We start from the raw sequence: 17,727 nt of genomic DNA on the forward strand, positions 1-17,727 counted from the left end.
TTGTCATTCACAATGGAGAAGAGAGGAAGTGTTGTCATTCACAATGGAGAAGAAAACTGGTAAACTTTCTGTTTAATGAAAAAAGAATCTGTCTCCTTGCCGATGTAACATATTTGAGAAGCAGAACGAACGCAAGCATGCAGGGGAAACACCAAAACATTTTACAGATGTGTGACCAAATCAGGAAATAATTATTATTGGAGAGAGAGTCTTTCAAAGGCGAACCACGCCCCCTTCCCTCAGCTGTGCATGTTTCTAACAGAAAACAGCATCAGTACAGTAAGTATCCCACATGAGTGATGACTGCTCACCTCCAACGCTTGAAAGAGCACTTTGGGACCTACTTCCCAATCCGTTGGCCTGTGATCCTGGATCAGTTTATTTTTACCTTTATTTAACTAGGCAAGTCAGTTAAGAACAAATTCTTATTTTCAATGATGGCCTAGGAACAGTGGGTTAACTGCCTTGTTCAGGGGCAGAACGACAGATTTTTACCTTGTCTGCTCAGAGATTTGATCTTGCAACCTTTTGGTTACAAGTCCAACGCTCTAACCACTAGGCTACCTGCCGCCCCTCCACTCTAACCACTAGGCTACCTGCCGCCCCTCCACTCTAACCACTAGGCTACCTGCCGCCCCTCCAATCTAACCATTAGGCTACCTGCCGCCCCTCCACTCTAACCACTAGGCTACCTGCCGCCCCTCCACTCTAACCACTAGGCTACCTGCCGCCCCTCCACTCTAACCACTAGGCTACCTGCCGCCCCTCCACTCTAACCACTAGGCTACCTGCCGCCCCTCCACTCTAACCACTAGGCTACCTGCTGCCAGAGTTGCTATGCCGGTAAGTGAAATCGAACAGCTGATTGAGCTGTCATGTGACCGAATGCATTCACTGGTCACTAAAGAGGAGTTTTGGTTCCTGACTCAAAGTGAATACCCATTAATGCCACGTTCAAAACAACTTGGAAATCTTCGACTTCCGAACTAGTAACTCAGGAAAAAAACAAGGACTCGCTGGGAAAAATCTTTTGAATGGTCATCCAACTGGGAATTCCAACTCGGGAATACGGGCCTTCTTTCTAGAGCTCATACTTTCCGACCTGAAGATCACCGACGTCATGATTTGGCCTTGTCTTGAAAGCATCATGAAACTCATGGTACCCTTCGTCAGCTCATATCTGTCATACATTAAAATGATGTGATGGTGAGTTGAGAAGACAATCCGAAATACTGTTAAAATGTTTTTGAATTGACTCCCTCGCACCACATTAATGTGAACATTGGCTGTTAATTAGATAATTGCTTGGTGACGAGACTTTTTATGTTTATATCAAAATGGTGTCGTGGGCCAAAAAAAGTTTGGGAACCACTGAGCTATAGTGACAAACACAAAGAAACACACACCTCTCTCAAATGCAGGTTCTCTTTCTCCCTCTGGTCCAGCTGCTCCTCCAGATGACCCACCTGGTACTCCGCCTCCTCGCGTGCTGTTGCCATGGTGATTATCTCTGACCTCTCGCCTCGCTGACCCCTCCCTCCTCCCTGGATCATCTCCAGCAACCTCTGGATGGACTGGTCCCTGGCCCCTAGGGTCTGTTTCTGGGAGTCAATCCTCAGCTCCATCTCTTCCAGGGTCTTCCTCAGCAGGTACAGCTCCTTGCCCTGCCGTTCGTGATCTGACTGCAGCCGGCTGAAGTTCTCCTCCGTCAGATCCAGGGGAGGGGGAGAGGAGAAGCCATCGCACCCAGGGACCATGCATGGGCTGCTGGGAGGGCTGAGGCAACGGCCAGGGCTGTGGATGAGGTGGCTGGGGCTCTTTCTAGACAAGGTGATGAGAGTGTTAGCAGGGCTGTATCTGGGGCCAGGCCCAGAGTTGTGCCCAGGGCTGTGGATGTCAGCTTGGTGGTGTCTGACGTTGGAGCTGTACCCAGGGCTATGGGGATGGACAGGGCTGTTTCTGGGCCCATGGTTGTAGGTGCTACTGGGGCTGTGTCTGGGGCTGACTCCTAGACCAGGGCCGGGGCTATGTCTTTGCCCAGGGCTGTTGAGGTGACTGGGGCCCAGACCAGGACTGTGTCCAGGGCTGATGCCAGCCCGGTGGTCCTCAATATGGAGTTCTCGGTTCGAGCCGGTGTGAGTGGAGATGTTTGTGTGAGATCCCGAGTTCTCTTGCTGCAGACGACTGTTCACCTCTCTATGACTTCTCAGCTCTTCCCGTAGCCCATGCACTGACAACTGGAGATGCTGAGAGAGAGAGACAGAGAGAGACAGAGAGAGAGACAGAGGAAGAGAGACAGAGAGAGGGACAGAGAGAGAGACAGAGAGAGAGACAGAGAGAGAAAGAGGAAGAGAGAGAGAGACAGAGAGAGAGACAGAGGAAGAGAGACAGAGAGAGAGACAGAGAGAGACAGAGAGAGAGACAGAGAGAGAGACAGAGAGAGAGACAGAGAGAGAGACAGAGACAGAGGAAGAGAGACAGAGAGAGAGACAGAGAGAGAGACAGAGACAGAGGAAGAGAGACAGAGAGAGAGACAGAGAGAGACAGAGAGAGAGACAGAGGAAGAGAGACAGAGAGAGAGACAGAGAGAGACAGAGAGAGAGACAGAGACAGAGACAGAGGAAGAGAGACAGAGAGAGAGACAGAGAGAGAAAGAGGAAGAGAGAGAGAGACAGAGAGAGAGACAGAGGAAGCGAGACAGAGAGAGACAGAGAGAGAGACGGAGGAAGAGAGACAGAGAGAGAGACAGAGAGAGAGACAGAGACAGAGGAAGAGAGACAGAGAGAGAGACAGAGAGAGAGACAGAGACAGAGGAAGAGAGACAGAGAGAGAGACAGAGAGAGACAGAGAGAGAGACAGAGGAAGAGAGACAGAGAGAGAGACAGAGAGAGACAGAGAGAGAGACAGAGACAGAGACAGAGGAAGAGAGACAGAGAGAGAGACAGAGAGAGACAGAGAGAGACAGAGGAAGAGAGACAGAGAGAGAGACAGAGAGAGACAGAGAGAGAGACAGAGAGAGACAGAGAGAGACAGAGACAGAGGAAGAGAGACAGAGAGAGAGACAGAGAGAGACAGAGAGAGAGACAGAGACAGAGAGAGACAGAGAGAGAGACAGAGAGAGAGACAGAGACAGAGAGAGACAGAGAGAGAGACAGAGACAGAGACAGAGAGAGACAGAGAGAGAGACAGAGAGAGAGACAGAGACAGAGACAGAGACAGAGGAAGAGAGAGACAGAGAGAGAGACAGAGACAGAGGAAGAGAGAGACAGAGAGAGAGACAGAGACAGAGGAAGAGAGAGACAGAGAGAGAGAGACAGAGACAGAGAGAGACAGAGAGAGAGACAGAGACAGAGACAGAGAGAGACAGAGAGAGAGACAGAGAGAGACATAGAGAGAGACAGAGAGAGAGACAGAGACAGAGACAGAGAGAGACAGAGAGAGACAGAGACAGAGACAGAGACAGAGAGAGACAGAGAGAGAGACAGAGAGAGACAGAGAGAGAGACAGAGAGAGAGACAGAGACAGAGACAGAGAGAGACAGAGAGAGAGACAGAGAGAGAGACAGAGACAGAGAGAGACAGAGACAGAGACAGAGACAGAGACAGAGAGAGACAGAGAGAGAGACAGAGAGAGAGACAGAGAGAGAGACAGAGACAGAGGAAGAGAGACAGAGAGAGAGACAGAGAGAGAGACAGAGAGAGAGACAGAGGAAGAGAGACAGAGAGAGAGACAGAGAGAGAGACAGAGAGAGACAGAGAGAGACAGAGAGAGACAGAGAGGTGAGCCATTAAAAAGAAGAGATAAACAGGGAAGACACAGAAACACAAGGAGGACAATGACACACACACAGCTGAACACAAAAGGATGGGAGCAAACTCAGGACACACCTTGTTTCTTCTAGGTTCCCAAACCTGCACCATAATATGGTGAAGTAAAAAATAAACAAAATAAACTGTTTTAAAAAGTAACAAGCAAAATGAAACAGAACACACTCATTCCCTGCTGGATAAATTAAGCACTTTTAGCTAAAGTATACAATCATTACATTTATAATCAAAGGTAAGGATCTATATATCTTCAATAGTCTACTATAGCATTTCAGAGTTGATTGACTCTCTGTCATTATTCACACGTAAATGCAATGTCAACACACTCCAGTAGATGGTGACACTTCCACTCATAAAGATAGAACACAGGGCCAGACAGGGTGACACCACTCTAGCAGGAAGGATGATGGCTCTGTGGGCACCAGGGTCAGTTGAACTTAACAACCTTTACTTTACTGAGTTCAAACTGCCACATCATAGCTTTACTGGGTTAAAAACAGAGAAGTACAGGCTCGCTAGGAGCCATGGCAACAACAGCTACATGTTACAGACCCGCACACATACAGTTTTCACACAAATACAAAGAAAATCACTTTAACACATACAAAATAGCTATCAAATACAAAGCCTACAAGAATGATGAACAAAATAAATACTTTCAACTATGGAGGAAGAGTGTCTGAACACTACTCCCATCATAGAACACACAGACACACAGACACACTGACATACTGACACACAGACACACAGACACACTGACACACAGACACACTGACACACAGACACACAGACACACTGACACACAGACACACAGACACACAGACACACAGACACACAGACACACAGACACACAGACACACAGACACACAGACACACTGACACACAGACACACAGACACACAGACACACAGACACACAGACACACATACACACTGACACACTGCAACGGGGTGTACGAGGAGATGTTAGAACGTACAGCTGACACTGAATACTGGAGCAGAATCAACACACACAGACACACAGACACACAGACACACAGACACACAGACACACTGACACACTGACACACTGACACACTGACACACTGACACACTGACACACTGACACACAGACACACAGACACTCTGACACACAGACACACAGACACACAGACACACTGACACACTGACACACTGACACACAGACACACTGACACACAGACGCACATACACACATACACACAGACACACTGACACACTGACACACTGCAACGGGGTGTACGAGGAGATGTTAGAACGTACAGCTGACACTGAATACTGGAGCAGAATCAACACACACAGAGTACACAGAGTACACACATACACACACACACAGAGTACACACACAGAGTACACACACACACACAGAGTACACACACACACAGAGTACACATACACACACACACAGAGTACACACACACACACACAGAGTACACACACACACACACAGAGTACACACACACACACAGAGTACACACACACACACAGAGTACACATACACACACACACAGAGTACACACACACAGAGTACACATACACACACACACACACACACACACACACACACACACACACACACACACACACACACACACACACACACACACACACACACACAGTACACACACACAGAGTACACACACACACACACAGAGTACACACACACACACACACACACACACACACACACACACACACACAGAGTACACACACATACACACACACACAGAGTACACACACACAGAGTACACACACACACACAGAGTACACACACACACACACAGAGTACACACACACACACAGAGTACACACACACACACACACAGAGTACACACACATACACAGAGTACACACACACACACAGAGTACACACACACACAGAGTACACACACACAAACAGAGTACACACACACAGAGTACACACACACACACACACACACACAGAGTACACACACATACACAGAGTACACACACACACACAGAGTACACACACACACACAGAGTACACACACACACACAGAGTACACACACACACACAGAGTACACACACACAGAGTACACACACACACACACAGAGTACACACACACACACAGAGTACACACACAGAGTACACACACACACACAGAGTACACACACACAGAGTACACACACACCAACACATTCACACAAACATACACATAGACAAACAGATGGTGAAAAACAAGTCTTCAAATCAAATCAAATGTTATGTCACTTGTGCCGAATACAACAGGTGTAGACAGTGAAATGTGAACTTACAAGCCCTTAACCAACAATGCAGTTAAGAAAAATACCGAAAACCTTAAAGAACAGCAGTAAAATAACAACATCAAATCAAATCAAATTGTATTTGTCACATACACATGGTTAGCAGATGTTAATGCGAGTGTAGCGAAATGCTTGTGCTTCTAGTTCCGACAATGCAGTAATAACCAACAAGTAATCTAACTAACAATTCCAAAACTACTGTCTTATACACAGTGTAAGGGGATAAAGAATATGTACATAAGGATATATGAATGAGTGATGGTACAGAGCAGCATAGGCAAGATACAGTAGATGGTATCGAGTACAGTATATACATATGAGATGAGTATGTAAACAAAGTGGCATAGTTAAAGTGGCTAGTGATACATGTATTACATAAGGATGCAGTCGATGATATAGAGTACAGTATATACGTATGCATATGAGATGAATAATGTAGGGTAAGTAACATTATATAAGGTAGCATTGTTTAAAGTGCCTAGTGATATATTTACATCATTTCCCATCAATTCCCATTATTAAAGTGCCTGGAGTTGAGTCAGTGTCATTGTCAGTGTGTTGGCAGCAGCCACTCAATGTTAGTGGTGGCTGTTTAACAGTCTGATGGCCTTGAGATAGAAGCTGTTTTTCAGTCTCTCGGTCCCAGCTTTGATGCACCTGTACTGACCTCGCCTTCTGGATGATAGCGGGGTGAACAGGCAGTGGCTCGGGTGGTTGATGTCCTTGATGATCTTTATGGCCTTCCTGTAACATCGGGTGGTGTAGGTGTCCTGGAGGGCAGGTAGTTTGCCCCCGGTGATGCGTTGTGCAGACCTCACTACCCTCTGGAGAGCCTTACAGTTGAGGGTGGAGCAGTTGCCGTACCAGGCGGTGATACAACCCGCCAGGATTCTCTCGATTGTGCATCTGTAGAAGTTTGTGAGTGCTTTTGGTGACAAGCCGAATTTCTTCAGCCTCCTGAGGTTGAAGAGGCGCTGCTGCGCCTTCTTCACGATGCTGTCTGTGTGAGTGGACCAATTCAGTTTGTCTGTGATGTGTATGCCGAGGAACTTAAAACTTGCTACCCTCTCCACTACTGTTCCATCGATGTGGATAGGGGGGTGGTACAGAGTCAATGTGCGGGGCACCAGTTAGTTGAGGTAATAGAGGTCATATGTACATGCAGGTAGAGTTATTAAAGTGACTATGCATAGATGATATAACAGAGTAGCAGCAGCGTAAAAGAGTTGTGGTGGGGGCAATGCAAACAGTCTGGGTAGCCATTTGATTAGATGTTCAGTAGTCTTATGGCTTGGCAGAAGCTTAGCCACAGTGATGTACTGGGCCGTACGCACTACCCTCTGTAGAGCATTGAGGTCGGAGGCCCGAGCAGTTGCCATACCAGGCAGTGATGCTCTTGATGGTGCAGCTGTAGAACCTTTTGAGGATCTGAAGACCCATGCCAAAACCTAGGGAATAGGTTTTGTCGTGCCCTCTTCACGACTGGCTTGGTGTGCTTGGACCATGTTAGTTTGTTGGTGATGTGGATACCAAGGAACTTGAAGCTCTCAACCTGCTCCACTACAGCCCCGTCGATGAGAATGGTGGCGTGCTCGGTCCTCCTTTTCCTGTAGTCCACAATCCTCTCCTTTGTCTTGATCACGTTGAGGGAGAGGTTGTTGTCCTTGCACCACACGGCCAGGTCTCTGACCTTCTCCCTAGAGACTGTCTCGTCGTTGTCGGTTATCAGGCCTACCACAACTTAATGATGTTGTTGGAGTCGTGCCTGGCCATGCAGCCATGAGTGAACAGGGAGTACAGGAGGGGACTGAGCACACACCCCTGACGGGTCCCCGTGTTGAGGATCAGCGTGGTGGATGTGTTGTTGCCTACCCTTACCACCTGGGGGCGGCCTGTCAGGAAGTCCAGGATCCAGTTGCAGAGGGAAGTGTTTAGTTCTTAGCTTAGTGATGAGCTTCGTGGCCACCATGGTGTTGAACGCTGAGCTGTAATCAATGAACAGCATTCTCACATAGGTGCTCCTTTTGTCCAGGTGGGAAAGGGCCGTGTGGAGTGCAATAGAGATTGCATCATCTGTGGATCTGTTGGGGCGATATGCAAATTGGAGTGGGTCTAGGGTTTCTGGGATAATGGTGTTGATGTGAGCCATGACCAGCCTTTCAATGCACTTCATGGCTACAGACGTGAGTGCTATGGGTCAGTAGTCATTTAGGCAGGTTACCTTAGTGTTCTTGGGCACAGGGACTATGGTGGTCTGCTTGAAACAAGTTGGTATTACAGACTCAATCAGGGAGAGGTTGAAAATGTCAGTGAAGACACATGCCAGTTGGTCAGCCCATGCTCGGAGTACACGTCCTTGTAATCTGTCTGAACCTGTGGCCTTGTGAATGTTGACCTGTTTAAAGGTCTTAATCACATCGGCTACGGAGAGCGTGATCACACAGTCATCCAGAACAGCTGATGCTCTCCTGCATGTTTCAGTGTTACTTGCCTTGAAGCGAGCATAGAAGGTTTCTGGTTGGGTATGTACATACATTCACTGTGGGTGACTGTACTGACGATGTCATCGATGCACTTATTGATGAAGCCAGTGACTGATGTGGTCTCCTCCTCAATGCCATCAGAAGAATCCCGGAACATATCCCAGTCTGTGCAAAACAGTCCTGTAGCTTAACATCTGCTTCATCTGACCACTTTTTTTTACCGAGTCACTGGTGCTTCCGGCTTTAGTTTTTGCTTGTAAGCAGGAATCAGGAGGTCAGAATTGCCAAATGGAGGGCGAGGGAGAGCTTTGTATGCGTCTCTGTGTGTGGAGTACAGGTGGTCTAGAGTTTGTTTTCCTCTGGTTGCACATTTACCATGCTGGTAGAAATGAGGTAAAACGGATTTAAGTTTCCCTGCATTAAAGTCCCCGACCACTAGGAGCGCCGCCTCTGGACGAGCATTTTCCTGTTTGTTGATTGGCCGTATACAGGTCATTGAATTGGTTTGTGATGGTAAATAGACAGCAACGAAGAACAGAGATGAAAACTATCTTGGTAGATAGTGTGGTCTACAGCTTATCATGAGATACTCTACCTCAGGCAAGCAAAACCTTGAGACTTCCTTAGATATTGTGCACCAGCTGTTGTTTACAAATATACATAGACTGTCACCCTTTGTCTTAACAGAGGCTGCTGTTCTATCCTGCCGATACAGTGTATAACCCGCCAGCTGTATGTTATTCATGTCGTCGTTCAGCCACAAGATATTATAGTTTTTAATGACCCGTTGGTAGGATATACATGCTTGTAGTTCGTCCACTTTATTATCCAATGATTGTACATTGGCCAATAGTACAAATGGTAAAGGCAGATTAGCCGCCCGCCGCCATATCCTCACACCCCGACCTCCTTCCGCGATACCTGCGTCTCTCCAGCGATTGACGGGGATGAGGGCCTTCTCGGGTGTCTGGAGTACATCCCTCTCGTCCGACTCGTTAAAGAAAAAAATATTTGTCCAGTTCAAGGTGAGTAATCTCTGTTCTGATGTCCAGAGGCTCTTTTCGGTCATAAGAGACGTAGCAACAACATTATGTACAAAAGAAGTTACAAACAATGCAGAAAATATATATATAAATAGCTTGGTTAAGAGCCCATAAACCGGTTGGTTAAGAGCCCATAAACCGGTTGGTTAAGAGCCCATAAACCGGTTGGTTAAGAGCCCATAAACCGGTTGGTTAAGAGCCCATAAAATGGCCATCCCCTCCAGCGCCATTTGAGTGAAGGAGGACCTTTTTAATGCTAATATTTCTCACAACCGGTCTCCCTCTGACTATCTCCAGAGAGGAGGGAAGAAGAATACAGAGAGGGGGAGAAGTAACAAGAATGGAGAGAACAAGAGGAGAGAAAAGGCAAAAGAGAGGAGGGAGGAAAAGGATGAGAGAGGGAGAGGGCAGAGGAACTTTGGCAGACAACAGATAATAGTGGCTTCTGTCGTGACAATACGATATTACTAGAAACTAAAAAGTTAAGTCAGAAGGTCGAGGGAAGAGAAGTACAAGTTTAGAGAGGAATCAATAAAGGAACCACTGTTTTGCCTCCTCAATTAGAGTGTATTGATCCTACCATGTGCGTTTGTTAAAGAGGATTGTACTGACTGCAGAACAACACAACCTCAATATCACCCATATTCCTGTCTACTGATAGCTATCAGGTCTGCTAAAGAACAGCTATGTAATCTGTCATCATAGTGAACAGGCAGCCTGGCAGGTTAGAGCGTTGGACCAGTACCCGAAAGGTTGCTGAATCGAATCCCGAGTTGACAAGGTGAAAATCTGCCCCTGAGCAAAGCAGTTAACCCACTGTTCCCCGGGCGCCAGGACGTGGGTGTGGATTAAGGCAGCACCTCTCTGATTCAGAGGCGTTGGGCTGAATGCGAAGACACATTTCAGTTGAATGCAATCAGTTGTACAACTGACTAGGTATCCCTTTTTCCCGACACACAGCACACACTGCTGTGTTCTGAATACAAACAGTGATGATGTTTGGATCATGCCTAGTGGTATCCATCCACCCTAAAGACTTTACAAAGAACCACAATAATACAAAGATAGATTAAAAAACATATATATTAAATCACTGTCTCACCCTCAATCCCCCTGACCCCTCACCCCCACCCCTCTCAGGTTATGTAAGGACATGTCATCAGGATAATGTGCAGGCTACGGTGTACAGTATGTGCTATCGATGGCATCAGAGTAGTTATTATCAATGCACAGTTAAGTGAAGTTATTCTCCATATGCTCCATGCTCCATCCAACCACAAAGGAAGCTGTCTGTAGAATGATTCTGTATTCAGTCACTATTAATGAAAATACAAAAAAGGTTCACCCCCATGTGGACTCAATGTTTCTCTGTTCTTCGTCAGAGTGAGATGAGTAAAAACAGTGTGTGTGTGTGTGTGTGTTCAAAGGTTTGGGGTCACTTAGAAATGTCCTTGATTTTGAATGAAAAGCACCAAAAAAATTGTCCTTTAACCTCTTGATCCTATGGCTGAATACTGCCCCCCTTTGGAGGAAGTGCGTGCCCATAGTAAACTGAAATTATTTTTTTCAAAAATTGCTAATATATGCATATAATAATAATAATTGAATAGAAAACACTCTAAAGTTTCTAAAACCGTTTAAATTATGTCTGTATGTAAAGCAGAACTCCCAGGGCAGCCTTTCTTCCAAACACCCTCCTCTCAACAGCAAAGTTGGGTCAACTTTGACGTCATCGCCCCCACCCTTCCCAACCAGCTACGGATCCAGGAATCGCGTCCTTTGTTAGAATCTAGCGCGCCCCCGTCCTTTGGCGGGCGAAATCATTCGGGTCACGCGGAAATACAGGCACTCTATTGCGCGCGCCGGACACTTTTTCCATGAAGCACCAATTGACTTCGGTTTGTCTGTTAGCGCTGATCTTTGTTTTACACGATTAAAGCATCCTAATGCTCGATTCTGCACTTAGTTTGACCAGTTTAGTCAAAATATAATATGTAATTTTGAAGTTTTTGATGCGCAAGAGTGCGGGACCAGAAGTCATTTTGGGTGCATTTCAGCTGAAGCTGTAAGCATATGCTAATACAGAGACACACAACTTGAAACCAAACAATGTATTGGGTAAGTATAACTCCTTCCTCGTCTTCTGATCGAAGAACATCAAAGGTAAGGGAATATTTATGTGGTTCATTTTGGGTTTCTGTGCTCTCCAAACGTAGAGGAGACATACAGCTAATATCTGAGCGCCGCCTCATATTGTAGCCTAGTGAACGAATTCTGTAACGTTCAAAATAAATGTAACACAGCGGTTGCATTAAGAAGAAGTGTATCTTTGTAACTATATGTAGAACATGTATATTTAGTCATGTGTATTGCTTGTTATCTGACGTTATCTGTCGGAGCTATCATAATTTCTCTGGACATTTGAGTAGCATTTTTCAAAAATCTTGTCATTGTAAACAGAGATTTATGGATATAAATAGCATATTATTGAAAAAAAATAAAATGTATTGTATAACATGTCCTATTACTGTCATCTGATGAAGATTTTCAAAAGGTTAGTGAATGATTTATTTTTTAATCCTGCTTTTATAATTTTATATTTTCTGGGACAAAATGGCCGCCGCAGGTCTTTTGTTTCGGTGGTGGTCTAATATAAATGTGTGGTGTGTTTTCGCCGTAAAACATTTTAGAAATCTGACTTGCTGGGTAGATGAACAAGGTGTTTATCTTTCATTTGAGCTATTGGACTTGTATAGGTGTGGAGGTTAAATATTTCTAAGAATATTTTTTCGCATTTTGCGTTATGGTAATGAGCTGAGCCTGTAGTCACGCTCCCGGATCCGGTATTGGTAGGATCAAGAGGTTAAAATAACATTAAATTGATCAGAAATACAGTGTAGACATTGTTAATGTTGTAAATGACTATTGTAGCTGGAAACGGCTGATTTGTTATGGAATATCTACATACGTACAGAGGCCCATTATCAGCAACCATCACTCCTGTGTTCCAATAGCAGGTTGTTAGCTAATCCAAGTCATTTTAAAAGGCTAATTTGTCATTAGAAAACACTTTTGCAATTATGTTACACAGCTGAAAACTTTTGTTCTGATTAAAGAAGCAATAAAACAGTTTTTGATTTGTTAAAAAAGTTTGAAATATCCAATAAATGTCGTTCCACTTCATGATTGTGTCCCACTTGTTGTTGATTCTTCACAAAAAAATACAGTTTTATATCTTTATGTTTGAAGCCTGAAATGTGGCAAAAGGTCGCAAAGTTCAAGGGGGCCGAATACTTTCGCAAGGCACTGTAAGTCTCCAACTTCAACGATTTTTGCAATTCGTTCCAGTCACTAATGATCAATTAGCCTTTTAAAATGATAAACTTGGAATAGCTAACACAACGTGCAATTGGAACACAGGAGTGATGGTTGCTGATAATGGGCCTCTGTACGCCTATGTAGATATTTCATAAAAATAAACCAAATCTGCCATTTACAGCTACAATAGTCATTTACAACATTAACAATGTCTACACTGTATTTCTGATGTTGATGTTATTTTATGGGGATTTTTTTAGGCTTTTCTTTCAAAAACAAGGACATTTCTAAGTGACCCCAAACTTTTGAACGGTAGTGTATGTCTGTCTAAAAAAAAAACAGAAACCCATTGAGATACATTATTCCTTTCTACACAGAAACCTCCAGGCAGACGGTGTGGATGCTTTGTCCCCATGTTAAGACCATCATGGGCCTTCATCAAGCCTCCCTCCCCCAGTTATTCTCACCTGGTCCTCCTCTGGAGAGGCCCACTTCTGTTCCTTCAGGATGGATGTAAGGGTTCCCTCCTCTTTCCTCATCCCTCTGTCTCGACTTTTCACCTCTGGGCTCCAGAAGTTCTTTCTACTGTTGACAGAAGAGCTCATCCTCCCTTCTCTCCCATCCCTCTCTCCATCCATCTCTCTTCTCAGCAGTTCATTCTCTCTCTGCAGCTCCCTGAGCTGAACCTGGATGTCTTCTCCCCCTCCTTCTCCACCCCGTCCAGCCTGCCTCAGCAGCCCAGAGGGCCCCCCTGCCTGGAGGTGCTGGGTGTGGCTCTGGTCCCCATAGCCCTGGCTGTCTGATGTGGTGGTGATGTTGGGGCTGCTGCCCAAGGCTGTGGTCCGGCCCGTGTAGGAGGTTCTGCTGGTGGCTCGGCCCAGAGTCATGGTTCCTTTAGGGTAGCCACCGGAGGAGGCCAAGGCATCGCGGTCACTTAGGTACATGGGGCCGGAGGTGGCGTAGGCTGCGTTCAGGGACTGGATGTTCTCCATAGACAAGGTTTTACCCCCTGACCCTGTCCCGGCCGACTTTGACCCGGACCCACTAGCCACGCCAAGTTTACGGTACCCCTGCTTCGGGTTCTTCTGTAACTTAGTTGATCGTGCGGAGCTGCCCTCTCCATGCCCAGTGCTCCTGGCACTGTCATGCATCCTGCTCTGATGACGGCTGGATTCTAATGTGGAAACCTGGCAGCTACATGCTCAGAAAGAAAAACAAGTGTCTAACGAGGTGCCGTCTTTCTTGTCCTCGGGATCCTTATGTTTTTGGACTAGGATTTGTTTTACTCGCTGCCATTCGTCTCTGTCACTGGTGGTTGGAGACAGTCACAGTTCCAACACAGCAGGCTGCTGATCTCTCATACAGGCTGGTCACTATTCTGGAGCTCACTGCCACACTGGAGGGTACCATGGATACTGTGGAAGAGAGCAGGAGGGAGGGAGGGAAATAAAAATAGATGGGAAGAGGAAGAGAAAAGACGGCGCCAATCAACAAAATCACACCAGCACAGACAATATCACCCCTGAGAGAACTGTGCTATTTCAATTGAGAAGTGAGATCTTAGACAGGTCTAAGCAGGCAGGAATCCTATGGTATTGGGTTCAGAGTGGGAGTGGGCCTCTACTCTATGCTGAAAAGCTTTCTCTACGTCTAGGCAACCCCTAATTAAACCCACATGCGCACTGTATAACCACATAGAGAGATAGGGAATGAGGGGAGACAGCGTGAGGTTACAGAAATAGATGGAGGAGTGGAGAAACTGGGAGAGAGTGATGATGAAGATGAAATAAAAGAGTGTGTGAGAGAGAGAGAGAGAGAGAGAGAGAGAGAGAGAGAGGGTAAGAGAGGAGAGAGAGAGAGAGAGAGAGAGAGAGAGAGAGAGAGAGAGACAGGGTAAGAGAGGAGAGAGAGAGAGAGAGAGAGAGAGAGAGAGAGAGAGAGAGGGTAAGCGAGGCGAGAGAGAGAGACAGGGTTTGAGAGGAGAGAGGGAGAGAGAGAGACAGGGTAAGAGAGGAGAGAGAGAGAGAGAGAGAGAGAGAGAGAGAGGGTAAGCGAGGAGAGAGAGAGACAGGGTTTGAGAGGAGAGAGAGAGAGGGAGAGAGAGAGACAGGGTAGGAGAGGAGAGAGAGAGAGAGAGAGAGAGAGAGAGAGAGAGAGAGAGAGAGAGAGGGTAAGCAAGGAGAGAGAGAGAGACAGGGTAAGTGAGGAGAGAGAGAGATACAGGGTAAGCGAGGAGAGAGAGAGAGATACAGGGTAAGCGAGGAGAGAGAGAGAGATACAGGGTAAGCGAGGAGAGAGAGAGAGATACAGGGTAAGCGAGGAGAGAGAGAGATACAGGGTAAGCGAGGAGAGAGAGAGAGAGACAGTGTAAGTGAGGAGAGAGAGAGAGAGACAGTGTAAGTGAGGAGAGAGAGAGAGAGAGAGACAGTGTAAGCGAGGAGAGAGAGAGAGAGAAAGAGAGAGAGGGTAAGAAAGGAGAGAGAGAGAGACAGAGAGAGGGTAAGAAAGGAGAGAGAGAGAGAGACAGAGAGAGGGTAAGAAAGGAGAGCGAGAGAGAGACAGTGTAAGCGAGGAGAGAGAGAGAGAGACAGTGTAAGCGATGAGAGAGAGAGAGAGAGAGAGAGCGAGAGAGAGAGAGAGAGAGAGAGAGAGAGACAGGGTAAAGAGAGGCGAGAGAGAGAGAGAGAGAGAGAGAGAGAGAGAGGGTAAGCGAGGAGAGATAGAGAGACAGGGTAAGCGAGGAGAGAGACAGATACAGGGTAAGCGAGGAGAGAGAGAGAGAGAGAGAGAGAGAGAGAGAGAGAGAGAGAGAGAGAGACAGTGTAAGCGAGGAGAGAGAGAGAGAAAGTGTAAGCGAGGAGAGAGAGAGAGAAAGAGAGAGAGGGTAAGAAAGGAGAGAGAGAGAGAGAGAGAGGGTAAGAAAGGAGAGAGAGAGAGAGAGAGACAGTGTAAGCGAGGAGAGAGAGAGACAGGGCAAGCGAGGAGAGAGAGACAGGGTAAGAAAGGAGAGAGAGAGAGAAACAGTGTAAGCGAGGAGGGAGAGAGACAGGGTAAGTGAGGAGTGAGAGACAGGGTAAGAAAGGAGAGAGAGAGAGAAACAGTGTAAGCGAGGAGAGAGAGAGAGTGAGAAAGAGAGAGACACTAAGCGAGGAGAGAGAGAGAGAGAGAGAGAGAGAGAGAGAGAGAGAGAGAGAGAGAGAGAGAGAGAGAGAGAGAGAGAGAGAGAGAGAGAGAGAGAGAGAGAGAGAGAGAGAGAGAGAGAGAGAGAGAGAGAGAGAGAGAGAGAGAGAGAGAGAGAGAGAGAGAGAGAGAGAGAGAGAGACGAGAGAGAGAGATAAAGATGATGTGATGATTCACTGGCTGTCCACTAGGTTATAGGGAGATAATCATACCATCCACTAAATTAAAAGGAATCAAACAAGGGAGGAGACTCAGGGGGAATGCTAATATGGTATAAATCTGAACTAATTCATTCCATCGAATTGATCAAAACAGGAGAATTATTTATATGGTTAAAAATCAACAAGGAGGCTTCTTGACAGATAAAAGCGTCTTCCTCTTTTTTTTGTGCCACATACATTCCCCCCCCTCAGAGTCCATCCTACTTCAATGAAGAGAGTTTCTCCATTCTATGAGGGGGAAATTAGTCCACTTTCAGGCCCAAGGCAACGTACTGGTCCTGTGGAGACATTGAAATGGGGTAGAACACAGAAGAACTAGACACTATTAACAGTCATAGAGGATAAACACCTACCAGGAAGCAACAACCTTTCCCTCCCCACATACCCCCACAGAAACAACTATGACAAAGTAAAAAACAAAAACGGAGTACAGCTCGTGAAGCTCTGTGGAACACTGGGTCTGTACATAGTCGATGGTAGGCTGAGAGGGGACTCTTTTGGTGGGTACACCTACAGCTCTGTCGAACACTGGGTCTGTACATAGTCGATGGTAGGCTGAGAGGGGACTCTTTTGGTAGGTACACCTACAGCTCTGTCGAACACTGGGTCTGTACATAGTCGATGGTAGGCTGAGAGGGGACTCTTTTGGTAGGTACACCTACAGCTCTGTCGAACACTGGGTCTGTACATAGTCAATGGTAGGCTGAGAGGGGACTCTTTTGGTGGGTACACCTACAGCTCTGTCGAACACTGGGTCTGTACATAGTCGATGGTAGGCTGAGAGGGGACTCTTTTGGTGGGTACACCTACAGCTCTGTCGAACACTGGGTCTGTACATAGTCAATGGTAGGCTGAGAGGGGACTCTTTTGGTGGGTACACCTACAGCTCTGTCGAACACTGGGTCTGTACATAGTCGATGGTAGGCTGAGAGGGGACTCTTTTGGTGGGTACACCTACAGCTCTGTCGAACACTGGGTCTGTACATAGTCGATGGTAGGCTGAGAGGGGACTCTTTTGGTGGGTACACCTACAGCTCTGTCGAACACTGGGTCTGTACATAGTCGATGGTAGGCTGAGAGGGGACTCTTTTGGTGGGTACACCTACAGCTCTGTCGAACACTGGGTCTGTACATAGTCGATGGTAGGCTGAGAGGGGACTCTTTTGGTGGGTACACCTACAGCTCTGTCGAACACTGGGTCTGTACATAGTCGATGGTAGGCTGAGAGAGGACTCTTTTGGTGGGTACACCTACAGCTCTGTCGAACACTGGGTCTGTACATAGTCAATGGTAGGCTGAGAGGGGACTCTTTTGGTGGGTACACCTACAGCTCTGTCGAACACTGGGTCTGT

At 46.6% G+C, this 17,727-nt stretch overlaps 1 protein-coding gene across 1 annotated transcript in view; it reads right to left on the reverse strand.

The window, feature by feature from the left end:
- The window catches only part of LOC116356901 (serine/arginine repetitive matrix protein 1-like), a 51,247-nt gene that overhangs the window by 28,647 nt on the left and 4,873 nt on the right, over positions 1-17,727 (reverse strand). Inside the window, exons 2-3 of the mRNA XM_031803663.1 lie at positions 13,442-14,389; positions 1,407-2,246 (exon numbers count right to left, since the gene is read on the reverse strand). Of these exons, the coding sequence (XP_031659523.1) occupies positions 1,407-2,246; positions 13,442-14,125 (1,524 nt within the window). The 5' untranslated portion in view covers positions 14,126-14,389. The remainder of the gene's footprint in view (positions 1-1,406; positions 2,247-13,441; positions 14,390-17,727) is intronic.

This window comes from Oncorhynchus kisutch, linkage group LG24, assembly GCF_002021735.2.
Source record: "Oncorhynchus kisutch isolate 150728-3 linkage group LG24, Okis_V2, whole genome shotgun sequence".
Classification (NCBI taxonomy): domain Eukaryota; kingdom Metazoa; phylum Chordata; class Actinopteri; order Salmoniformes; family Salmonidae; genus Oncorhynchus; species Oncorhynchus kisutch.